At 37.6% G+C, this 26,784-nt stretch overlaps 1 protein-coding gene and 1 long non-coding RNA gene across 2 annotated transcripts in view; both read left to right on the top strand.

Annotated features, from left to right (window-relative positions):
- Positions 1 to 11,674, top strand: part of LOC122350349 (nephrocystin-4-like) — a 135,562-nt gene extending 123,888 nt beyond the window's left edge. Inside the window, 9 exon segments of the mRNA XM_043246747.1 lie at positions 1,310 to 1,499; positions 2,116 to 2,199; positions 3,986 to 4,145; positions 4,285 to 4,349; positions 5,109 to 5,194; positions 7,010 to 7,181; positions 8,390 to 8,569; positions 9,410 to 9,553; positions 10,965 to 11,674. Of these exon segments, the coding sequence (XP_043102682.1) occupies positions 1,310 to 1,499; positions 2,116 to 2,199; positions 3,986 to 4,145; positions 4,285 to 4,349; positions 5,109 to 5,194; positions 7,010 to 7,181; positions 8,390 to 8,569; positions 9,410 to 9,553; positions 10,965 to 11,105 (1,222 nt within the window). The 3' untranslated portion in view covers positions 11,106 to 11,674.
- Positions 11,675 to 13,051: 1,377 nt separating this feature from the next.
- LOC122351000 lies at positions 13,052 to 18,886 on the top strand. Its single transcript, XR_006251671.1, has 6 exons — positions 13,052 to 13,283; positions 14,190 to 14,301; positions 14,756 to 14,870; positions 16,438 to 16,492; positions 18,166 to 18,262; positions 18,374 to 18,886. It is a non-coding gene; the product is annotated as an uncharacterized LOC122351000 (long non-coding RNA).
- Positions 18,887 to 26,784: the final 7,898 nt, after the last annotated feature.

Here is a 26,784-nt window from a genome sequence, read left to right as displayed (position 1 = left end):
TCCCACAGCTCATAATTTGTTTTCAGTCCTCTGAAGCAGTTTTTTTCTGTTATACTTCAACTGAATTTTATTATCTCTCTCTTTTTAGCTCTCTCTTTAAGATTTAAAGTGCTTTTTTATACACTACACATTCAAATGTTTGGAGTAAAGCGTTTTGAAATGATACTCTTATTCATCAAGGACGCGTTAAATTGATCAAATGTGACCGTAGACACTTTTATATTGTTACAAAAATGCCTTTCATTTTTTTACATTAAAGATCCCTTAAAAAAAAATCACAGTTTTCACAAAAATATATAGCTTTGCCATCACTGAAATAAATTCCATGTTAAAATATATCCAAATAGTAATAGTTGTAATATTTCACATATTGCTGTTTTGACTGCATAATTGATCAAATAAATAATAGTAGTGTGGTTTCATTTTGATCATTCTTGTTTTTCATATTTAAGACATAATATTTAGCGTTTATATACTTTATATTTTGTCTACAAAATTGTTCCAAAAGCCAACTGTGAGATAATTATTTTACTGTGAGATAATTATTTAACTGAAATAAACTAAACATTTAGTCATTTAGAGTCACCCTCACCACAAGCCGTTTGTTTATGTCTACCTTGCTTTATTGCTAGCCTTACTGTGAAGAGATATCATGCCAGGTCAGTCATATTTCCCATTTAGGCCTTATAACATTTCAGTTTACTTTTCTGTCATTATCGTCCTCTTTTTTCATTACCGTTTTAAGAGAGCTCCTTGCATATATGCTTCTATATGAAAGAAAGGGAAATGGGCTTTGCTTTTGTTCACGTAAGTATACTTTTGTGCCACCTGCCTGGCTTTCTGTTATTAAAGAGAGAATGTGATTGAATTTTCCGAGACTTGGTTTCACGTCTACTGTAGTGTATACAGTACAAAAGAGTTTTTACACCTCTAAATTCTTTCTTTTTCTTATTTTTTTCTTTTTTCATTTATGGCGAATGATCCCTTCTCGGGCCCGGAGGTGCTACCTTTGATGTTTCAAATGCCCTTTTCCTTCATATATTTGTGCATGAAATTTGTCTCTATGAAACAGAAAGTAATATTTCACACCCAGGGTGTGTTATCTTTAAACCGTACCCTCCCAGGAGTTTCAGTTCTGTGAGGGCTTATGTTTGACTGTATCATGCATACTCAAATACTCTTTTTCATTGCCAATAAAATACTGCTGGCAAGGCAAAGAAAGTCCTCAAGCTGTTCTTTTCTTCTCCTCTTTCTCTCTCTCTCTCTCTCTCTTTGCTGTTTTGCATCTTTTTCTCTTTTTATCCCTCAGTGTGCTCGTGAAAACTGAGGAATGGAGATATTTCAAGGAGTTGACAAAGACTCTGACTCCTCTAGAGGAGGAGATGTTTCACCTAAATGAGAGTACACAGACTCCACAGGTCTACCTGCGGCCCAAAGAAAGCGTTCATGTGCCCTTCAAGTATCAGACCTTCATCTGTGGTCACACCTTCCCTATTCAGGTAAATATAGAGGAAATTAGTTTTTGTACTTTTCACCCACTAATAAATTTAGTTTTATTTAGTTTTGTATTGTTGTTGTTTTGTGTGTGTGTGTGTGTGTGTGTTTATTTGTAGTTTTTTTTCACCACATTGGTGTAAAAGGGTAGACATGCCACTGCGTAGACTCACTAAATCTCAGGTGAACTGTCCACTGAACGGCTGATAGTGGAAAACAATATCATCTGGAGAAAATGTGGACTATTAAATTGTTTTTGTCTGTTGTGTTGTATTGTAATTCAACCATGAACGATGTGTCATCACTGAGAAACTGCATTTGTTTCCTCATTTCCCTTTTGCACTGATGAGACTTGGATTAGTTCACATGTTTCCGGTTTAATTGGATTTGGGTTTGTTTATAGTCTGTAGTATTACAGCGGCACCCACAAGTGAAGGAGAGGAGTTTAAAATGACTCAAAGCATCAGCAATAATGAAATGGATTAAAAACAGCCTCATCCAGACGGTCTGAACAGACCTGTCCAAACAATGTTTTTCCATCCCTTAATGACATTATTTCAATGCGATTGTTCTCTCGCTGAATGCTGCACTGTTCATGATGACTCTTCTGTCATACTGCAGGATACAAAAAGCTTAAAGACTTCAAGAAGTCCACAGATGGCTCAGAAACATCTGTCCAATACAATTCATGCCAAATCCATCAAGGTAAGAGCTTAGCACTCACTGTACTGCTGAGCACACACAGGAACTTTCTATACAGCCTGATTAGTAGATGTGCAGTCAGAGAAGTGGGTCGGTACTTCTTCTGTGATTCGAACAATCCAGACTGAAAACATAACTTGGTCTTCAACAGTAAAACTGAATGTAACCGTCACATTCTTCTGTACTGATGTATTAAATGAGAGAAAGAGCTCTTGATCACTAGGGTCCCATCTATTGTTTTGACCTTTTAATTGTGTATTTGAGATTCGACCTGAAGAACCAAATGCATTTTATTACAGCCTGTCATTAATATTTCAAATTGATTAATTTCAGCCTTTTAAATGAATGAAGTCTGTTAATTGCTCACAAACATTCTAAGGTGTGTAACATATGGGTTAATGACGCTAGCGCTACTCTGAAGACTTTATACTTTTCGTTTTATGCAAATTTTACACAGTGAATGGTTGTGTAACTTATACCATCCTATCGTACTCAGATGGTAAAGCAGTGTACTGTTTGTGTGTTGATGTACTCTTCTATTGCATTGTGGTTCATTGTGCCTTTGGGCTGTTCCTGCCATATGTAGCCAAGAGAGACTGATGCCTTGCAGTACTGCTGCACACACACACACACACACACACACACACACAAAGAGGGCTCCCATATCATATTTAGGTCAGTTGGGGTCAAGCATTGCTGTGCACAAACTGACATCACCTCCAGAGAAGTGTCAATGGGTTGTCTTGGGCTGTGAATCCGACAGCCAGCTCGACTGGATCTCACGCGAGAGAGGTTATGCACTCAGACTGCAGATGACTCACTGTACTTCATATCTCACTACATACTGTCAGGGCTGTTCATTCAGTGTGGAATGATTTTAGATAGGCTTGTCATTTAAAGGTACACCTTGACCACCTCTGCTGAAAAGAGCTGCTTCGACCATTATATCGGCTCAAGGGTGGGTTTTACTGGTTTGGTGCTGAACTAGCTGCAAGTTCAAATTGTTCATCTCTTTAAAAAAAAAAAAAGAAAAAAAAAAAAAGGAAAATGTATACAGTAATGCGCTTGCAATGGAAGTAAATGGGGCAAGGCATTGCACCTAGACAACATTGCTTAAAAATAAATGCAACGAGACAATTAATTCATATTGTGCAGAATAATTTATAGAAGTGTATAAACAAAATGTAAGATGCACATTTCAGCTTTTAAACCCTTCAGGAGACTTTGCCTTATGGACATATATTGTAATTGCATTACGCTAGCTTATGGTTATGGTTAACTAAACTAAAAACATTTGTTACTTGAAATAAAAGAAATTTTAATTGAAAGTAAAATAAAAAAATTAAGCTTCTTTTAATTCCGCCAGTTTCCAAGGCAATGTTTTAGATTTTTGTTTAGTTTAACCTGAAATATTGAAATAAATGAAAAGAATTAAAAAAAAACTATGAAGTCATGTTTAAAAAATGTTTTGGAATAAAAATTACAACTAACTAAAAATACCACAAAAGCAGACCATGAAAAAATTTAAATTGAAAATATTAATAAAAACCATAATATTATCTCAGGGATGTTAAAATATTACAGCTCTACACAGAAATCTGTTCATACACAAGACCGTCGGTGGTAATCGGAACCGTGTCACCGATGTGCTCGATATCTGTCAGTTTATCTTGTTGGGAAATCGGAACATTCCTTTTATTTTCTCAATTGATTTAGTTCTCCTGTTAGCATTTAGTAGGAAGGCTTTTCAAAATTTGTGTAGGTTGCAAACGATCTGCTTGTCTTCCAGGTGCTGTTCCGAGGAGAAGACAGAAAGCCTCTGGCGATCTGCCAGGTGGATGTTGAACCCACGCCACATGTGGTGGACCAGACCTTCCGATTCTACCAGCCTGAACTCACCTTCCTAAAGAAGGCCATTCGCCTGCCTGCAGCCTGGGACGACACAGCAGGTGCTGCTCATTACAAACATCTCATTCGCCACGGACGCACATACATAAACCCACTCACACAAACATGCTTCAGTGTCTGCTATTAGTTCTGAACTAAAGACCCCATTTGTGCTCTGTCTCCTTTTGTACTTGCTCACAGATGGTTGTGCCACCCTTCATGTGCGCTGCAGCGACCCCAATGTCATCTGCCACACCACCAACCTGGTGAGCCAATCAGGAGCCACTCTTAATAGCAGCCAGCCAATCAGAATGTTGATGAGTTATTAATTAGTGTCTGAGACTTTGTGCTGACTCATTGTGACATCATGGCCTGCACACTTATTTTTTTAACAACTATTAACAATTCTTTTATATAACTTTTTTTATGTACATTTATTTTTAATAAAGTGTTTACTAAAGTGTTTTTTTAGTTATAAAAATATTCTTAGATTTATTCTTATTATTTATTATTAATATTTATTCTTAGATTAAAGGACATATTCTATTTATTTTTCAAAAAGGCTATCATTACATACACTATATTATTAGAATTGTAACAGTTTAGTAACCTCATGTTTTTAGATTTTAATAGTTTTTTTTTTTTTTTAGATTTTAATATTTTAAAACATTTTTATTTATTTATTTTTATTTGTATTGTGTTATATTATATTATTATATTTATACAATGATGTTTTCATAATGTAAAATATTTTTTATTAGGGCTTATTATTTAGTATTTATTTTGTTTATAAAAAATATTATGTAATATTTTTTCATGAAAGACAGCCATATATTAACAGTAGTTCATTGTTTGTTATTAACCATATTCATTTAAATTTAGTTTCATATTTTGTTATTTTGCATATTTTCATAAAAGATTTTATATGTGTGTGTGTGTGTGTGTGTGTGTGTGTGTGTGTGTGTGTGTGTGTGTGTGTGTGTGTGTGTGTTTTATTACTTTATAATTGTATTTTGAAACTTTAGAGTCCAGGAGAACCACAGGATATTTTCCTGAAAGTACCTGGCAGCCCAAGTCCACAGATTAGGAAATTCTTCATAACCATTTCCACGTATGTTCACCTCCTTTTTTGCCTTCTCCCTTATGTGTACATGCAGAAAAGTTCACTTTTCTTTTTTTGGAAAGTGAGAACCTGTTAATTTTCACTCCTCCGGATGCACGGTGAGGTGTGTGCGTGCGAACCTCTGTATTTGGCTGTGTGTGTGTGTGTGTGTGTGCGTGTGTGAAAGCCCGGTCCCTGATTAATCCCTTCATGTGTGATTAATGACATTTGCTTAATCAGGATGTCTCATTTACTGTCTGATTGCATCAGATCATAATATTCATTTATTCATCAAAATCTGCGACATCTCTGAGTTCATAATCAGTGAACATGAATAAAAACACAATTTTAGAACCTGCACATCACACATCTCTCCCTGGAACTGGAACCAGTGAGAGCGACACATATTAATTACAGGCAGACAGCTCACTTGCTTTATGCTTTTACTCTACTTTTATCCTAAATGCCGTATATTTTCATTTATTATGCTATCAAACGATTAATATGCGATTAATTGCTTCCAAAAAAATTTTTTGTTTATATTGTGTATGTGTGTATACTGCGCATATTTAAACACATGCATGTATATATTTAATATAAATCTGTTTATATATTACATATATTTATATATAATATGATATAACATATGACAATATAAACGTGTAAATATTTTCAAAATATATACTGCATGGTTGTGTTTATATATACATAATATACACAGTACACATACATTTAATGTTAACAAAAATATTATTAATTGTTTGACAGCACTATCATTTATATAATATTATATATTCACAAACCTCTAATATTAACTAGGATATTACATTTGATGTACCTCCATTTTCAGAACGGATTAAAACACATATGCATATTCAAGAGTTTTATGTAAGTGTTTTCAGTATTTTTTATAGTTAACTATTAGCTTTTTTCCAACCCATTCAGTTCCTCACAAACCTTCAGGGGTTTCACAAGTTTGGAAACCAAATTTCAATATATGTAATCTTTAATATTAATTATTATAACAATATAATATGTTCTAATATTTCTTGAACACTCCACCCATCTGCTATTGGTCATCAAACGGATTGTCACACCCCAAAAACCATTTTCTTGTTTTTATGAAATTAACTTTAACATTAATTTATAGCTTTTTAACATCAAAAACTTTCAAATTTAGTTTGCTTTTATTCTTTTTTCCTTTTAATCTTACAAAAAATAAAATGTAGTTTGTCAGTGGAACAAATGCATCGGTATCCACTCTAATTAGCGAGCTCATAATAGACTTAATGGTTTAAAATGATTGAACAACAGACGCGTTTTTGAGCAATTATAATAACCAGAAAATCAATCCGCTGTAGGTTTTTTAGTTTTTTTTTTTAATCCCCAACAACAGCTGCTGTTAAGGACAACTCAGCAACCAAGGACGGTACAAACGTTCTTCAAAATTTTGTCCCTTGAGCTTGAGCCCCTGAGGCAGGGTGAAGAGCTCACGCACAAAGTCCTTCATTTTTAATACAGTCCAACTGTAGAAACTCCGGCGGGCAGAGTGACATCAACATCAGCAAAGCTCCTGCGGGGACACGGCTGCCCGCTGGCACGTGAGGTGCTCTTAAAGAAAGGGTGAACGGATGAATTTAAAAACGCTGACATTTGGGTCTCTCTGAACGTCTCTCTTGTGAAGATTCACGATACGCGTGTGTCTCTCTCGGGGGAAGTGCGGCCTGTCATGCCCGTCCTGCTATTGTGTCAGTGTATATGAAGAGAAAAGTGATAAAGTGTCTTTTGTGTGTCTGCGGCTCTGTGTCAATCTCTCTGTGGCAGTGACCCTTGGCTGGCCTCCCCTGCGCAGATCTGGCAGGTATACGTGCATTACCTGCAAAGGATGGACTTGAGCTGTGTGTGTGGCACTCTGAGCTGGCATTCGCTGGTTCTTCACGGCACACAAGCCATTCGCAGGGTCAAGTGCTACACGTCGCATCCCCTCGAGCTTCAGGTACGCAATACGGGGTCAAAGGAAAACACACTGATCGGTGGTAGTGGGCTCTGATGGGGGATTATGTGGCCGTTTTTCCCTGTGATGGGAGAATGATGAAAAATAATGAGATGGTAAGAAAGAAGACTGGATTATGTATATTTTATTTCTGGTTGTGTTTTATTTGAGGGCTTTGAATATGATTTTAAAGTTTTACTAGTTAATTGCATATTTTTCAGATTTAATCGCAAGTATTGAAAAACAATTATGCAAAGTAACACCGTAAACAAGTAATTGATAAATGTAAAAATATTAATTCAAAATATAAATATATTTGCACATTAAATCCTGAAATGTACATAAGTTGTTATATGCAAACATGTGCATGTATGTATATGTTGTTTGTGTATTAAATATATTTATATGTAATATAATAAATATAAAACAAAACGTTTACTTTGCAATTATTGGTTTGACAGCATATACATTTATCATGATATATATTTAAATGATTTGTGTTATTTGTATATTAAACAGTCTAATAGCAGAAATTAATGTATTATTTTTTGATTTTACAGAAGATTGGTTTAGAGATGAAATTACTCAGAGGTTTTTCAGCATGCCTATTTGTTCAGCCTCTTTAGCCTATATATTAGCTAATTATCTCTCGGTTGCCAAACCAAGGGACTGCAAGGCATAGTCGAGTATGAAAATATGTAATTTTGCATTCCAGAAAAATGAGTAAAGAACATTGGAGTTATATGCAGTTAAAGTTATGTGAGTGAGGAAAGTACATTGAACAATAAAATTCTTTTGGCTGCAGCGGTATCATTAACTTCCAGGGTTCAGAACGCCGCGGCATAGAAAGCAGAGCTTTAATGCAAATTTATATAGAAAATGAAAAAATACTTGAACATGCGGATTATACGAGCAGCATAAATCTCAAAATGGGTATTTCCTGTTATCCAAAATATGCAAGCGGAGCAAATACAGCAGCTCCCATGTCAACAGTGCGCTGTGTGCTGGTAGAGACCTTACTGTTGGTTTAATTGGCCGTGTGCTAATGTTGTACAGCAGGTGCCAAGAAAGATGATGAGGCGAAGTAGCTATACATTAGGAGCTTCAGGTGCAGCCTCGTGTTTTCTGAAGTAGCTTTTTTTCTGTGTGGGTTTTCTGTTTTCCGCGCTTGATGTCAGAAGCTCTGTGATCAAGATATTTGTGTGTTCCAGGTGGACCCAGGTGAGGTTTTTGCTCTTCCTGCTCAGGGAGTTCAGGATGTCTGCGTGGGCCTGAGGGCTCTGCGCCCTGGAAGCCGTTTCTTTTACCTCAATGTAGTGGACGTGGACACTCGGCAGCTAGTTGCCTCCTGGCTGCTGTGCATCACATGCCGACAGCCTATCATCTCCAAGGTGGGTCAGCAAACTGCATCAACAGAGTGCAACAGTAGGGCTTAAACCACATTGATTTTCTCCACAGAGAAACTGATTTGTCACTATAACACAAACCTTTTCATACTTATTTACACTACGAATTTACAAGACCTCGTTATTTAGACAGCCAACGGGATAAAAATAGGGGAACCAGATGAGTCCTCTGCACAATCTGACTTTGTTGCAGCCTAAAATTAAACTGTTGTTTTCATCTGGCCTGAGGAGAACGGCACACTATTTCCCTGTTTAATACTGTAAAGATATTCAAGAGTTTAGGGTCAGTAAGATTTTTTGATTTACTTGAAAGATTTTATATATTGCTTCTTTTAACTTTCTATTTATCAAAGAATCCTATAAAATTCTAGACTAGTATTCTTTTAATTTTTGTATCAGCTGTAATTATAGTTCGCATTTATTTGTTTTATACACTGTGCATTTAGATGTCTGTTAGTACTATACTTAACTACTTAATTGTGTAATTTATCTTCCTCTTGCAAAGTGCTCCCTTCTAGCAACTATCAAGTAGGTACCAATATAGAGTGTCCAATAAAGTGGGCTTACTTTTTTGTAACGATTAGCCAGCAACAAAACTGACACTTTTTTCCCTTAAGTGTGATTTGACGCATAGTCCACAGTGCGCGTTTTTCTCAGCTTATGTAGATTTTTAGCAGAGCAATGGCAAGAACTGAATGGGTCTTTAATTTTCCTCTCTGTGACAGAGGATGTGGTGCATGAAGTCAGCGCCAGTGATTTAAACCTGACATTTTTACTTCAGTTATTTTACAGTACGTCTCTAGGCTTGTGCTTTAATCTCCCCAGGCATTTGAAATCAGCGTTCCTGTAGATGGAGGGAAGGGCAGCAATAAGAAAATCAGTTTCACAAACCCCTACTCGTCCTCCAGAGTATTCAATCTGCGCACAGATCGCCCAGACCTGCTTCAGTTTAAAGAGGAGCAATTTCAGGTGAGAGGACCCAAAGCTAATTCTTGCTCTATCAACAGATCTCAGACTTTGTCAGGCCTTGCTGTTTAACGCTGAAGAAGAACCACATTTTTAAAGCCCCATTCAACGGGAAGGTGTCTAGAGCCCAGAGGAGAAGGATCTTGACATGCCTCTGTCTAGGAATCAATTTGTGTCCGTCTAAACTGTCATTCTTAGACATGTCTCGCAGTATGTGAAGTTCTCAGTATATTGGAGAACTCAATTTGTGCCTTGGCTCCTCTCGCAGTACCGGTCCCCTGAGGTAACCATAAAGCTGCGGCCCAAAAAAATGCGACAAAAAGAGAGAGATTCTCACAATCGGACTGGGAACGTCAATATCTCTCACCTTGAGGGCTTGGAGGGATGCGTGTAGGTCTTACAGCTCTACATTAGACTTCAATTAAAAGCTGTTAATTGATTAGATGATCAATACACGACCGTTGGCTATTACTCCAGATGGAGACAGAGAACATTAGTTAGCCACAGGGACAGTGTGTCTCGGATATATTACTGTGGCTTTGGGGGTCACAAAGTCATTTTTCCTGATCATCATTTTGCACAGAAATGGTGTAAAACAGACCGGGGTAAAATGTTAATTTCATCATTCAGTGCTCTCATTGATCGCTGTATGGTTTAGTGAGTTTCACAACCCATATCTGGGCAATAAATAGCGAAACAATGTAAAATATGCAAGTGACAGTATTGAACACAATGGATTAATGATACCTCGGCGTCAAATAAAAGCGGTGAAGCTCATAAAGAAAGGAAATGGCCTGTTCCATTTTCTTGCTAGTCAACACGGCTTCAATTATCTTCTCTCGCGCTGAATTTACGGCGTCTATATTTTTGAGAAACGCAGCTAGAGAGGTTGCTTTTTTTTTCCTCTTTGAGAAATAACAACTGTGTCATCGTAAAATCGGCGCAGAGCCAAAAGACAACGGAAGAATCGATACGTGCGTGCTCTTGAGGAGCTTATGAACTAAATCTTCAACTGTGTTCCATATGTCTTAGTCAGCCATTAGAGATAATGTATAAAGACAAAGAGAGCAATTTCTCTCATCTTCCTCTAAACACTGGAGTGCAATTTTTGTTACAACAGAGCTCAGGAACAGGAGTTTAATCGTATGACAAGATATTTGGAGTATAGTCGTATGGACCACTTCCCTGTCTTTATATTGCTTTTGTATGGTGTCTTTAACTAACTGCATGGGAGGAAAGTGCACAAAAAAGTACAGTTGTCCTTTAGTGTTCCGTTTCAAGAAAGACTGAAAGACTTTTTTCATTCAGAACCAGTTATAAATAAATACGATGTTTGACCTGATATTTAATTTTGACATCTGTACTTTCAGTGTGTGCATATGTATTAATTTGTCAGTGTGTGTTTGTGTTTTAGATTGGGGGAGGGGAGCTCTACACCATCGGCTTGCGCTTTGCGCCGAGTCAGAACCCTGGCATGGAAGAGATTCTCATCTTTATCAATGACAAACAGGATAAGAACGAGGACACTTACTGTGTTAGGGTTCAGTACAGATAACACTACACTATCACCCTCCATTACAACTGCAGCTTCTGCCCACAAAAAACAGACTCGATGTGGTTTTACTCCCATCATGTATTTTTGCTTATACGGTGTGATAAGTTGATCCAAATAAGATATGTACTGAAATACAGAGCAAACATACTCTATATATAAATGCAGAGAGCAAGTAAGGTTAACTCCATCTAGCTCATCGGGTACACGGAGTGAAGCGTCTTTCACGTGTGCTGGAGTAAAGCTACCCTGCGGTGCTGCAGGCTGAAACCGAGAAGAGCTTCTGATGCTCATATCGGCGCTCTTGATGTGTGTGTTTATCATTACGCTGAATCCCCGCTGTGATGTGTCATTAGCAGCGGAGAGTGGATGGCCACTTGCCCAGGACTTCAGCTCTAGATCTTCAAACAGTGAGATGTGTTTGTATGACCAGTCGTTTTAATTTATCAAGTGTTCAGAGTGTTACGTTTGCGCTCACTGACAATAGAGTGCTTAATTTGGGGGAAGAAAATAGACATCCTTCACTCTTTTTGCTGTATTTTTTGTACTAGCATCAATAAAAAAAAGTCTCTTATTTGTACGATTTGTTGTATCAGTGACGACATGCTGTGCTTTGTGTTTGCGTGAACAGTATGTGTGTTTGCAGGAGCTCTGAAGGGTTTCCATTAACATCTGTGGACTAATATCCTGGCTCCTATCAGAGCTACAGCTGTCTGAGTCTGACAAAAACCAGATAACCTGCCAACTAACCAATCCAGAGATGGAAGAAAATTAGAAAGGACCGTAAGTGAGAGAGTCTACAGGAAATATAGTGTAGGGTGTGAAAGTCTGCGGCCTCAATGAAAATCTAGAAATGTTTAAAACTGAATAAAAAAAGACGGAAAACAGAATGTTTTTAACAATAAAATGTCAAAATGATTCATATTTAAATAACAAAAGTAAAAAAGGTACATTCCGATTGGCAAATTTCATTTTAAAATAAGATATGTTTTCTTTCTTTCTTTTCATAAGTAATTAGTATTTATTTAGCAAGAATCCATTCAAAAAAGATTTCTATTTCAAATAAACGCTGTGCTTTTGTGCTTTCAGTTTATTAAAGGACCCTGAAAAATGTAAGAAAATGTTTTTTTTAATTTTTTGTTATTTCAGGACCAAATTGGAATATTAGAATGATTTCTGAGGGATCACACTCAAGGAAAAACGACCAAAAATGCTTTTACAGCTGTTTTAATGGTAATAATATGTCACAATTTTAACAATATTACTGTTTTTATTGTATTTTTTTAGATAAATGCAAGCTTGGTGGACCTAAGAAACTTTATCAAAACAACACAAAAAAAAAACCTACCCAACCCTAAACTTTCAACTGGTAGCGTATGTTTTATAAATGTAATGAAATAATATTTTTTTTACAACTTGGGAAACTGGGATGAATTTTACTTTTTGTGTTCGGGTAAAATAGAGGTAACATGAGGTTACATCATGCAAAAGTTCAGGCAGCTTGAGTGCTGCTCTCATTAAAACAAATGGGAGATAAACCAAATAAGAAGACTTTCTCATAATAATTCTGCTTTCAGTTCATTTCATTCCACTTTTTTTTTACTCAAATGGTTATGCTGATAATCTAATTTCTAATGAAAAAGTATGAAATTAGAAAAATGCTAGACAGAAACAATTTCACTAGCACTTTGAAACTTTTAACCCCCACTATACATGTGTGTAGAAGCGCGATAAATCTAAAGTTCATCTCAGGCCTATTGGTGTTGAGGTTTTCATGTATACTGTGTTTATATTCCAGCATCTTGCACATAAATGTCCCCCAAAAATGGCGAAACAAACATAAGCGGTCGCTCCCAAGGCCCTCGAGTGCTTCCCACTCAAACGCTTCACAGCCTAATTTCAATAACGGTGAAGTGCATTGTGGGATTTTCCTCTCGGATGTTGTTCAGAAAGGCCCGCGCTGTCCGCAGACTGTCGAAACGCTGTTTGTAGAGCGTTTTTTCTTCCCAGCGCATACGCGTTTTCCGTCTGACACGCACGCTCGGGAACACAGACTCTGCAGAGACGGCGCCTTGATGTTGTTAGGCGCTTCTCGGGGAGCTTTGCTGCCGCTTGCGTGTGAGCAGAAGGAGTAGGAACCGCTATCAAAGACCCAATGAAAATGTCTCATCTTCCTCCGAGGTGCGTCACGAGGGCTTAACCGGCTCCCAGAGTCGGAGCTGATCTCGCTCGCCGTGCGCGTGTGTACAGAAACCCGCGCGCTGGTGTGAAATGGTGTATTTTTGGTGGGTGAGAATGAGAGAAGATTTGAAAGTGCGAGTTTGAGAAGACTAAGCGGAGGGAGGGAGCGAGGTTGATGGAGAGGTGTTGAGACGAAGGTTAAAGGGAGCAGCTCTCTGGTAGAGCGTAAGATTAAACTCCGTCTCTCTCTCTCTCTGGTGGAGAATAGATTATCTCAGCAGCAGTTAACGCGGTGGTGTCTTAATGAGCAGATCTGGGTGAACATATGGAGTGTGTTTGTAACGCGCATCAATTTCCTCCAGTCGTCGTTGACGTCGTCATCACCTTCCTTCTCTGTCTCGTGGTTTTTTTAGTGGCCTGTAGAGGGCAGTCTTTACCATGACGGAAAAGAGAGAGAGAGAAAGCAATAAAACAGAATGCCTGGAAACCACAGATCTGATAGTGTGTGTGTGCGTGTGCGTGTGTGCATGTGTGTGTCTCCGTCCGTCCAAATAACAGCCCCTGTCTTTTCTATGACACATGCTGTCCCTCACTCTCTTTTTCATTTGGGCTCTCTGAGGTTTCAACTGTCTCTGAGCTTAGGAGAGCCTTTGTAGCTTTAGATCTGTTTTATTTCGATTCAAGTTAAGTACATTCAAGGATATATTGTGGCTCGGGCTGAAGGGATCTTTGTTTGGGGCCAGCAACTGCCTGGGGCCTCGCGTCCTGAAAATGTTTGTTGTTATTGTTTGTTAGGTAATTCTTTTAGATCTCACTTTCCTACTTGACAAATTTGACTTTTCATTACTGAAGTTAACTCAAAAATGTATCACAATAAAAAAAAAATTGTGTTTGTTATATTTTTAGTGTTTTGGCCTGGGTATATGCGTTTAGAGGGCTTGAGAGAAGAGGAAAGGACCTACAAAGTGCATTCTGGATGGACTGTTGAGCATCGCTTTGATGCGGAGACGTGTCAGAGGTAAACTATGTCTGGTCACACGTATCTCCTGACGATGAGACGTGGGTCACAGCAGAGATTCATCCAAATCACAGCAAGTCTTTACTTTTAGGAAGTGGTTTTTTTTCTGCCAACGGCACTTTAAATTCAGCTGTAGGAAGTGTATTTAAGTTTTGACACTTTTAAATGGAGTATTACATCATATCATCTACGCCAGGCTTTCTCGTGTTTTCAAGGCCTTAGAACTAAGTATATGAATAATTTAAAAGGATCAACACCAAATGAAATACCTTGAAAATATTTCTCTATGTTCGGGGTTAAGTACAAATCCGATTTGCACATTCATGTCTTTAGAAAAGTTTCTGGCCTTGGTGATTTTCTGCCTGAAGTTTCACACGGCTTTATTGTAGATGATGTGTACAAAAGAAAGACGATGCTGCATACAATGTCTCACTCTCTTTTTATTCTTTCCCAGCAGTGTCCACTGACAACAGCTTGTCATTTCTGTCACAGAGACTCGGGCACAAAGGCAGAAACGAATCATAATTCCTATTGTAAAGATGCTGATGTCACCAGTCCTCAGATGATCTGTGAGCATTTTGTTTGTTTGCTTTCTTTGAGAAGCACTCAGATAATTACATGATAATTGCAAGTAAGTGCATGATAGAAAGAGCGTTTGGCAAATAAGAAAGTCGCAACATCATAAACAGGCAGCAACACTGTGCCTTTTGGAAATGTACTCTAATTCACCTATAATCAAATAAGTCTGGGCTCAGACGGAGACGAGACCGCCATATAGTCCTAATTACAGCTCATAGCACTAATTACACTTAGTAGTTACCACTCCTTGACTCTAGTGAGACTTTCATTTGCATTTCAATGATGATATTACCAAACCTCTGTTTTGCACAATCTTGCATTTGTTAAATGTTTCAGTGTTGCACTTCAGACCATGTGGAAAGAGATCTAAAGAATTAGGTCTGATGTCACAATATAAAGTCACAGCTGCACTTTTGTTTTGCATAATCGTTGCTTTAAAGCTCACAATGTGAAGTTGGGGGGAAAAAAATGTATTAAAAGTATGAAAAAGTTGAGAGATATGAAGTGGCAGTTTTTTTTTTTATCATTTATAGGCCATTCTACGAAAGCCCCTTTCCAGCACTGAATAAAAAATATTTTCTCAGAATTGCGAGATAAAACGTATAACTCTATAACTCATTTGAGCACTCATTAGCGTGCATATTACTAGCATTCTGGCGGTTTATTAATACTTAAAAACACATATCAATGCTTTATTCTGTATGAGTTTATTTTAGATCCCTTAATCCTGCCCCATACTTAATAAGCAGGAGTGTGAGTCAAAAGTATTAGTTAATAGCACAAAATGGTCCTTAAAATAAAGTGTGACTGAACTTGTGTTTGATTTGAGCTGAAACGCTGTTGTTTTTATGTCTTTATTCACTGCAAGTGCCTCACAGATTTTTGCTTTTTAAAAGAAAAGAAGTGAAAATGAAATTTAGTGCTAATAGACTTCATGCCCAAATGATGTTGATTGATTTTTAACTCCTACTGAAACCAAAATATGAATTTATCACAACACCTTAAGCTTGAAACTTCTGGCTTTCTGGTTGTTCAGCTTCAGGTGTTTGCCAAAGGTTCATGCTGATTCTTAAACATACAGAGTTTCATAAGAGGCATAAGAAATATCTTTAATTAGGCCTCTGTAATAATCAGGCTCAAGCCTAATTAGAGCAGCGCTGGTATTCCATTACTTCAAGCAATGGGCCTGAGGCATAGTCTACATATTAGCTTAAACAAAAGAGCATTCAGCGAGCGCACGATAATGAGTGGGATTGTTTGTATATATCTACAGCTGACAGTGCTGTCTCCTTTAACAATAGACATATGCACTGGAATGATAGTTTTGTGATAACTAAGTATCTCTGACTGCCCAAGAGCAAATTGTAATTCCCATTCATTTTCAGGCACAATTTTGCTAGAGAGAGTGAGCTTGGATTGAGAAAGCAAATGCATGTTTTTTTACTTAAAGTGCCACGAAGTGTACAGCTCGTGCGTGTAACCTTAAAAACAACTTTTGATTGTTTGATGTGCCAAACATCTACAAAACCACTTCCTTTATTTCCCTTCCATGTTTAGTGCTAGAAGACTGCATCTGCTGTAACGTCCAAGTAAATCCAACCCGAGATTGCAGGTGATGAACGCTTTTCCATATACCATTCACTTTTTCTTTACAGTTGTACGTGAATATGAAATTCGAAGATTACTGACAGAACATAAAGCTTATTGTTTGTATATTACAAAAAGCTTTGAAGATGTTTATATTAAAATACGTTGTAACTTAGGGGGCGCAGAACACACCTTAGTTAGGATTAAAAACAGTGTTAGAAATATTTACTCATTAGTAAGGTCGGTTTTAAATGGTTTAAAACTCCATTAGAAGGTTCATGGTCCACAGATCCGAGTGAGAGGATCCTCACATCTACCTCCATGTGGTTCATGACCCACTCAGAAACGCATTTGTTCATTTTGTTCCGTCTCTCTCAGCCACGTGACTCTAGATAAGATTCTGATGCGCGCTGAAAGCTTGTTTGATCTTTAGCTGATCATTAAATGAAATCTCTGCATGATGTTTCCATCTATGTTGAGTTAGATATAATAACCTCAAACCCCCTTCAGGGTTTTTTCCTCTGCATTCCCCAGCCTCTGGCATTTCAGTGTTAATTTCCCACAAACTACCAAAGAAACTCCTAGTTGGGTTTTAATTACAAGGTCTTTGTTTTTAGAAACAATTGATCCGCTCAAGACAAAATGCCCTTTTATGCTAATAATACTCGGCTAGTGTGTTACCGAGACTACTCATTGATTCTGACAGGCGAGAGTTCAGAAGGAAAGTCGGGGGAAATGAAAAAGAAAAGAAAAAAATGTCTGTAAAGCTAAGGTTGAAGGCTTAAGTCTCTTAGGAGCATTGCAGTCGAGTTAGCATTTAATTGTGTTGCTCATACACATATTAGAACTACATCTCTTTATAGTTTTCTGTAGCTTAGGTTATGGGAACGTAGCATTTTTGGTCAGTGACGCTGCAGAAATCCAATAAAAACTAAATTTTAGACCGAAAAATAGAAATTTGAACATTCTATGTTATAGAAGTTTATAAATATAGTTCATACATTTTATAACTCGCGATAGCAACCAGACTTGTAAAATATAAACTCATAATTGCAGGAAAAACCGAATTGTGAGAATTCTTTTCATGGCAATAAACAGACAAACCCTATAGCGAGATGTAAATTCAGTATTCAGAGAAAATATAACATATAAATGCAGAATTACAAGATGTAAAAAATTTGAATTGTAAAAAAAAGTCAAAACTCTGTTTATCTTGTAATCTTGTAGTTTATATGTCATCATTTTAATTGACGTAATTAAAATTGCCTTTGTATTTTTTTATTTTGAGGCAGAAACCGGCTTATATCAATTTGTGTGTGTGTGTCTATGCATATATTTTTTGGGGCAGAAGCAAAAATTGACAATAAATGGAAAGAGCTGCAACAAAAGCAATAATATATTCATCCTCTTAGCCTGTAAACGAATCCCGTTATGGAAGAGCAAATGTTTTATATAAAAAGCCAATCCAAATGAAAGCACTCATAAACTTAAATACAATTTTGCATTGTCTTTTCGTCTGCGAAATGAAAAACGAGCACATTTGACTGAAAAAGAAAGGTATACATGGATGAGTGAGTTATTGTCTGTTAACTAAGTGAACCAGTAGAACACGATAAATTTGAATTGATTACTCAATATAATTTGACAGTTTTTAAAGGAAGTCATTTCTCTGTGTTTCTGTCTCTCTGATTAAATCAGAGGCTGTTGAGAGCTGGACAGCCGAGATTTGCTGCGTCTCATTATGAATGCTGTGTATTGGACTCACGGATGGGGAAAATGAAGTGGGCGAGTGGGTGTAAGTGTAAGCGCCGGCGACTGTGGCTGCAAACTGTCTGTCTGTGCATTATTCCAGCATAATTACAGCTCCGCTCCTTTCATGTTTGCTGTATGTCTGATTATTATACAGATGCACTGCGTGTTTCTCCTGATCCTGATGCACATAAACGCTTCTAAAGGAAAACGGTGTTCTTCCACCACAGCAGGCAAGGCAAGTCACAGATCTGTGTTTTAATTAGCGATGGGTCATTCGTGAACGATTCGTTCAATGCGTCCGTCACGAGACAAATGAATGAAACACGCAGGAAATGAACTTTCAGAATGAATGCGTACGCGCAGGGGCTATTGAAAATATAACGCATCAGCTCTGTTCTAAAGAACAAAAGGACATTTTGCCGAATGAGAGTGAGTCAATAAAATGATCCAATCTTTCTGTCACCGGTTATAATGCGTTTACATAGATTCATTCTGTGCATTTTGTTAGACAGTGACCATATACCTGCGCGTTTTAATCACACAGTAAAGCCTATAAGCACATACGCTAATTAGAAAAACACCAATAAGTACTTGACTGGTGGCTGAGAAGTGCTTGCAGAGCCACTCAGACTCATCAGAAAGTGCTGCCAGGCAAAGCAGAGGCAAGCGCGGCTCGGATTTTCTTCAGAATAGATATCTAGCTTTCTTTTAAAGTGTGTTTTTTTTGAGTAATGACTCATGCTTTGCAGTGCTGTGGTCCTCAGGTGTAATTATCTCTCCAAACATAGATGGTAAAATGCGGCTTTGCTGTAAACAGCCAGAATAATCAGGACATGAGACAGCAGTGTTACCCTGTGGATGATGGCAGGGCCCTGTCTGCTGAGAGATATTATTCACACCCTCTGTGTCTGCTGAGATAATTCTCCATAAATGATTAATATTAAACTGTTAATCATTATTGATTCATTTAATTATATTTTTATTTGCATATTTTAACTGTAGTTTGTGCATTTATATACAGTGTTGGACAACATTATTAGAACAGTAGTATGTTCACCAGTCTATATTTTTCTGTGGTGTGTCAGTAGGAAATAAGAGCTTTCTTGAAGCATCTTGGAGACGTCACCGCAGTTCTTCTGGATTTAGTTTCAGTTTGTTCTTTTCCTTCGTGTCATTCCAGACAGACTGGATGATGATGAGATCTGATCACTGTGTAGAGCACCTACTGTTGTCAAAATCTCACTGGATTATTACAATAAATGTCAAAAGAAATGTTTGGAAATGAAAGCTCATATTTCCTACTGACACACCACAGCAAAATATAGAAACAACTGACTTAAAACAATTTTGTCTCTGGTGAAAATCCTAGTTTTCTAATAATTCTGGCCACCACTGGCCATATACATGATACCTCTGTGGGTTGTTTTTTTTTTCTGAGGACCAAAAGACTTTGTTGTTTCACGAACAAAGAATGGCACTTTGTAAAATGGTGGACAACAGCGACTGGGTCACAAACCTCTGCGCACATGCTATCATGCTACGCCGTGCTTTCTCCTCTGAGAGACAGAAAAGCTTTTTCCAGTACTTCTCTTTCTTCACGTTTTGGTGTCCTGACAATAATTGCGTAATCGCTGATAAAAGGCTGCAGCATATTGTCGTAGAGCAAAGACGGGCCGACTTTTACCGTCCCCTCGGATTTCAAAGTTGCTCTGTGAGCATAATGAAATCTGACAGATATTTCTCAGCAATGCTCTGACACTGTTCTACATGGAAATAATTCCAGAACAATCAGATTTGTCCGACCCTTCATGCTCTCTCCCAGGACGACCTAATACACGGCTTTTCACTTTCCCCTCTTTAACACAAGACTCACCAGGATGTGTGTGTGTGTGTGTGTGTGTGTGTGTGTGTCTGGAGGCAGCAGAGGAGGGGGGGAGGGGACCCGTGGCTGTCATATGTTTAAGCTGTGGTGTTTTTTTAATCATCGTTTAGATTAGTGTAATTAAGGAAGCATATGGATGTACACCTGCTCTGGAGCTCTGAGTCACAGCTCTGCATAAAGATCCCTCGCTTTCCCACAGGTTTCCACTTAAGACTCGCTTAACGCTGACGCAAGCATGACGTGCAGTTTACTAACACCTTTTTTAAAAGGATGACATAAATGACACGATTCCAACATTAGAAAAATCTCATAATCCTAATTTACTCAGGTTGCAGGAAATCTTGTGCTGAGAGGAAGTGCTGACGCTCTTTTTTAAATTCAGCTGTCAGAGGCAGGCATGTTTTTACCCAACAAGACCAAACTATGCAAATAATACAGTCATATCTGACTCCCAAGTAATAGCTATGAAGCATATAGTTCAGGCTCTAAAATCTGAGTGGATGAGTCATTATGTTGGTACAGAATGTTGCTTGGCAACTACTGTATAAATACTCTTAATGAGCAGTAACCCTTATTTTTATTTAACTTTGCTGAAACATTTATATAGTTCTTAAACCCAGTCAATTTTAAAGGCTGTGCATTACTGTGATTTTATTATAACTAAGGCTTTAGGTTTTAACAGAACTCCTGTACTGTGCTAAAAATCATTGTAATGCTTGCCTCTCGTGGCTTATTGCTGTATTTAGTTGCACACCAACATTTAATGATTACCAAATAAATTATGACCAGGTTTGGGCAAAATTCAGAACTAAAAAACCCATATTAAATTTGCCACACGCCACCGAAAATGAAATTAGCTTTCAGAAATTAAAACAATTGGTGTAAATAGTACATGCCAAAGAGTGATTCAGTCATTCTATGAAATCACATGTTCTTCCAACTTGGCACAGACATGTATTAACTATAAACAAGAATATATTATAATTAGTTTGATTGGTTCAAAGTAAGTTCAGTTTATCTTTTCTAGTTAAAAAGTACACATATTGCAATACTATTATCTGGAGGGTTTTTTATGTATCTATGTGATTAGAGCCTTAATGACTTTTATGATATAATATAATGACAAACATAATTCAGAATATTGCAGAATGGGATCTCCAGATGTTGGAAATGTCACTACATGATTTGTTTCTCGAGCGGTGCCTCATTTGAAGCATGCTGTGAAGACACAGATGTGTAGAAAAAGCCTTTGAAATGGACAAATACTGTTTAACTGAGTTCGGTGCCGTGCATCCCAAAGAACAATTTAGTTTTTAACCACAAATGAGTAATATTTGACTCCTCTAATGGACCGCATTGATCAGTAGATGTTTTTTGGATGAAAGTTGAACTTTTAAATAATTCATTTGAGAGGGATTGTGCTTTTGCAGTTTATGTGCTCGCAACCATTACAAACACAAGTTAATTGAGGCGCTGTATGTAGTTCTACACAGCAAAGCCGATGCTAAGAGACAAATAAAGTGAACTGAATGGCTTTCGAATGCCGTTGCACACAAAGTAAAAACGAGATTTGTGGAAAAGATTAGCAGTTTATTACACTCGAGCCGTATTGTTCTCCGAACGTGTTTGATAGATAGCATGTGGCTTTGGTGGTACGCTGAAATATTTCCCACGTTTTCCAACATCCGTTTTAAATATGGAGCCCACACACACGCATACTGCAATGAGACTTTGTCATAAAAATGCGCGCTTTTGACATCACAGCCTGAGGATGTGACCACACTAAATCAAATAAAGCTTTATAATCCAGTGTGTGAAGAGGCTGAGCTTAGAGCTGAGGAGAGGAAACCGGATCCTGAGCGCATTAATTCACCATCTCGGCTCTGATGAAATCATATGACTGCAGGCAGGGAGCGTTATTTTGCGACAGGAAGTCATAGATGTCATTGGCGCAGCTTGCGTGTCAGTTTATTTATTCAGGTCTGGCCTCGCTGTGGCAGATGCGTGCTGTTTTAATTAGGACAAATGCCACCTAACAGAACCTCCGCTGGAGAGGAACTACAACGTGACGTTGTTACAGCGGCTGATATGAATCAGGCGACACACACACACACACACACACACGTACGGCCGCGCAGTGCGGTGTGTGTATGTGATCTGCGCTTTGTATTGCTACCGATCTGGATGGCTCTGATAAAACTAAGCCCACGATTCTCGTTTAAGCTGCAGTCCCAGGCCTGCTAAGGAGCCGCAGGTATTCTGAGGGCACAAGCGCTCCGGGCCCATCGGTGTCCTGAGTCTCAGCCGAAGAATGCTGATCTGGGATCAGCTTTCTCATGCTTGTGTAATCCTATTAAACAGGAAATGAAAAGCACAAACTGATCTAAGACCACATATATCCCCAAAGCATTCAATCTGCATAATTAGCAATGATGGTTCTAATAATATCTAGGACTAATTAAGCAGATAATGTTTATCAGAATGGAAGGTGAGGTCAATCGCAATCTCAGAATAGATCCTAATGTAATAGCAGATCAACATAAAGACTCTAATCAAGATTTGACATTATATTTTAGTTGTGTTTGTAAATTACTGTTTATATATATATTTTTTTTTGTTTATGTATTAATATGATGATAAGAATTCTATTTCTAGCATGTTAGTACAATCAAAAAATTGTAAGCATTTTGTAAGACTTTAATTCATTTAATTCATTGTAAAATTCCATCAAATTGAACTGAACAATCTGTACCTATTTTAACACTGAACATTCCTTAACCAATATATTCAATTAAAATGCATAAAGATTTTTCGGTTCAAACTGATGGAATTTTTACAATTAATACAATTTCATAGACTTGGAAAAAAAAAACAGGCATACAGTTTAGTTTTTTTATATATATTACATATAAACCACAAAAAGTAAAAGTTTTGTTATTGTTGTTTTATGTTCATTAATATAGTTAATAGAATAAGATTAAAAACTAATAATGTAGTAATAAAAATGTTGTAATTTTTCACAAATTTCACAATAAATATTTGGTTTTCAAGTTTTTCAATTTAAGCAAAATTGCTTACAAATGAAATTTAAATTAGCCATTCAACAGTTATCGGCCAAAGCCTGAAAAAATAATCATCAGCTTGAACAGAATCGTTATGTATTTCTTCAGTCACGACAGTCTAAAATCTTCACATAACATTTCTAAAAAAATCCGGTCCAGACCACCTAATGGAAAGACCCTCAGGAGAGCTATATGTTTCCTGGTTCAAGCGCATCAAAATGGACCACATAGGCTCCACAAAAGGCGATTTTCATTGCGTGTGTTCCCGAGATTTGCCGGTGGAGGTATTTAATCAATTAAAAGTCTGAGTTTAATGAATTCTGCACTAAGTAGAAACTGCAAATTGTGCCGGTAGCCGTGGAAACAGGTGCAGCGGAGTCTTCACACATTCAGAGCTTGTGACAGACTTCAAAGTCTGACAGAGCATTTTAACATCTCATCTGAAGAGTTTGACATAACAATGGGAAGTTTTAATGGCGCAATTTGGGATCCAAATGAGAGGGGCTCTTATTATACAAACTCAATACCGACAAATGAAGGGAGAGAGTATGTTAGTGATTGTGTGCGAGACGACATTTAAAAAAGAAAGCACGGCCTTGCAGAAAACAAGATGACACTTTTGAAATATTAAAAGAACAATGAAAAAGTATAACAGCTTAGAGCGGAGCAATAAATAAAAAGCCGAGATAGATTTAGTGACATGCGCTATTAGATTGAATGTGATGTGACAAACTGGATGCCTTTTTCGCTTTAATTTCTCAAATGAAGGAAGCCGCTGTGAACCTGCAATGTTGAAATAAACAAAAGCAGAGAAATAAATTAATGCAACTTAAACTGTGTCTCTTCTCCTAGTCATAAGCGTGCTGGTTTGTTTTTACAGTTCTTTTCTTGCCGAGCACACCGTTTAACTGGGTTATGAAACATCTCTTTTTGAGGGATTAGCTGCAATACATAAGGAAATGTAAATCTGCTCAGTGCTTTTCATCATATTTAAGGGATAATATCCCCAAAAATGAAAATTCTGTCATCATTTGCTCACTCTCATGTCGTTCCAAACCATATGGCTTTCTTTCTTGGGTAGAACACAAAAGAAGTTTAGCAGAATGTCCAAACTGTTTTTTTCAGTACGATGAAAGAGAACGTTAGCCTCTTTCATTCTATGGAAAAAAAGTAGCTCAACAATAGCTTCTTCAGAAAGAAAGTCGATTTGGGAAAGTATATGAGGGTGAGTAAATGATCAAAGAATTTTCATTTTGTCTTTAATGGTGAGTTGTGGACAGAAAAGACAATCAACCTGTCATTTTCAGTGTGCTCAACTGCTGTTCTTCCTGCCTTTGTCTCTGAAGTCAACTATGCTGCTGATTACTTCATCGATATCTTTCTTGCTATTCATTCTTGATGTTAATCATTATCATTCCTCCGTCTATGATGGCAGAATCCATAGAGGCTGAAAACACTTACTACTCACTCATAGATGTGAAATGAAAATTCTGTCCTTGTCTGCTTGGCCTCGTGACGATTTCGTCAGTGAAACAAAAAAGAAGACATTGACAGCAAAAGTCCATGCTCTTTTAAATGGCTGGTATTAAATTTTTAGCATACACCTCACACGAAGCTTCAGAAGATTTGCAATACAGGGCACGAGTCAAAGATCACGTTTATGATGCTTTTATGATGCTTTTTCAGAGCTTGGCAGGTGCACATCCAGCATTGCACGGAAGAACAAAACATTCTTCAAAGCTTCTCCTTTTGTGCTCAACATGAGGGTGGATATCTTTGGTCTGTCTCTTTAAAAACGTTAATGTTTATTTATCTCCCTCCGTGTCTCTTTTGTCTGTCCTCTTTGTCTTTTTCCTCTCTCTCCTCTTATCCTATCTGACAAGATGCTTCGGGAGCAGACGTACGCAGGGCTTTCGATAGTATGACAGGTTCATATTTCTCCCGTGTTTGGCTTGGCAGGCAGCTGGTGAATCTGGCAGGGGAAGACAGTGGGGTGCTTGAGTGTGGGTCTCCTGACTCCTGGGTAGACGATACCTGCCTCTGCTTCTCTAAGTGGTGAGAACAGACAGCTCCTTAATGCTGCCTGTGATATCCGCTGACACCACCTCCATAGACCTTCACCCGCGAGCCTCGTAGGTGCAAGTAACACATGCAAACTTGTGACAAAGAGCTCAATCTTAATGTAGATGCTAGATTTCGGGAAAGTTTTCTTTTAACTTTAAAAAAAGGGTTTTTTTGGTTTGTTTTTGAGAATCTACTGAAATGTAGATGAGCTTGTTTCTTCATCAGAACAGAGTTGGAGAAAGTTTGCATTACATCACTTGTCACCAGTGCATAGCAGATAAAAGATAACAGATAAACAGACAAAAACAAGTCATCTAAATGACTCCGGTCCGAAATGAAAATCTATATTTGTTATAAGCGAATCATTAATCCAACTTTAAACTGTTGTTTCCAGCTAAAATAGTTTGTCATCCATAATCTCACCTGAGTGCAATTCAAACATGTTTTACAAGCAGAACAACTCCAAAACCTTTTTAAACAAATAGTGGATTTTGATGTGCGAAGACAACAGGGAAGCACTGCTATTGACTTATTTTGGCCAGAAGCAATAGTTTAAAGTTAAAATGCCTCAGTGATGGATTTGTTTCCTACAGACTCGTAGCTTTTTACATCATAAGTTGTCAGTTGACGGGGGTTTTTTTACCAGTTGTTTGAACTGATGGCACCCATTCACTACACAGGATCCATCGGTGAGAAAGTGACGTAATGCTGAATGTAACCAAATTTTTACTTAAAATGAAAACTCAATCTTCCAGTGAAATGATAGACTTTTTGCTGTTGGCTTCTCGAGTCATTTAAGTCACAAAGATCAAACCCTGATCTTTGCAAGCTTACAGTCAGATCTGTCTCCATCCAGTCAACAACTGAGAGACAGAACAAGTTTTTAAATCTGTTTCACTATTATGTTTGTCAAAATATGGATGCAAAGATCTGCTAGTAATTCCTTTCGAACTTTAAACAGATGTATTTTGCCTGTGCAAACTGATACTATACAGGATGGTTGCCAGGGTATTCTGTGACTAGCGTGTTTACCCCCACATCTCTAGGAAGTCTTTTATTTATTGTGAATCTATTTTATTTTTTATTTTTTTTGTGTGTCATTCTTATTTCCCTTGCTTTTACTTCCACAAGGTGAATATGATTAGTCTGGTTGCTTAGAAAATAATAGCACAACTCTCCTCAATAAACCGCATGATTTGAGGTATCATTCATGTGCGTGCAGGTGTGACGTTCAAATCCCTTAACCCTAAGTATGAGCAATAATAATAGCGATGATTGCCTTAGAAAGCGGCACAAACTAATAATCATCATTCCCATCACAGCTCAGTGTTCTCAAGCGTGTAATACCAGTTTTCTCTCCGCCAGATTATTATTCAAATGTTGCTCTACACGTAAATTTAATTAATACAGATTGACCGAAAAAAATACCCCTATAAGTATTAACAAGTCACAATTGCCTGAAAGAAGGATCTGAGCGAACAGTGTCGCGGTACGGTAGTTTTGAGTACCACCATTTTAAAGTGTGACTTTCATTTCCTTCTTAATGTCCCTCCTGTG

Source organism: Puntigrus tetrazona, chromosome 8, assembly GCF_018831695.1.
Source record: "Puntigrus tetrazona isolate hp1 chromosome 8, ASM1883169v1, whole genome shotgun sequence".
In the NCBI taxonomy this organism is placed as follows: domain Eukaryota; kingdom Metazoa; phylum Chordata; class Actinopteri; order Cypriniformes; family Cyprinidae; genus Puntigrus; species Puntigrus tetrazona.
This window is presented reverse-complemented; position numbering and strand designations above follow the sequence as displayed.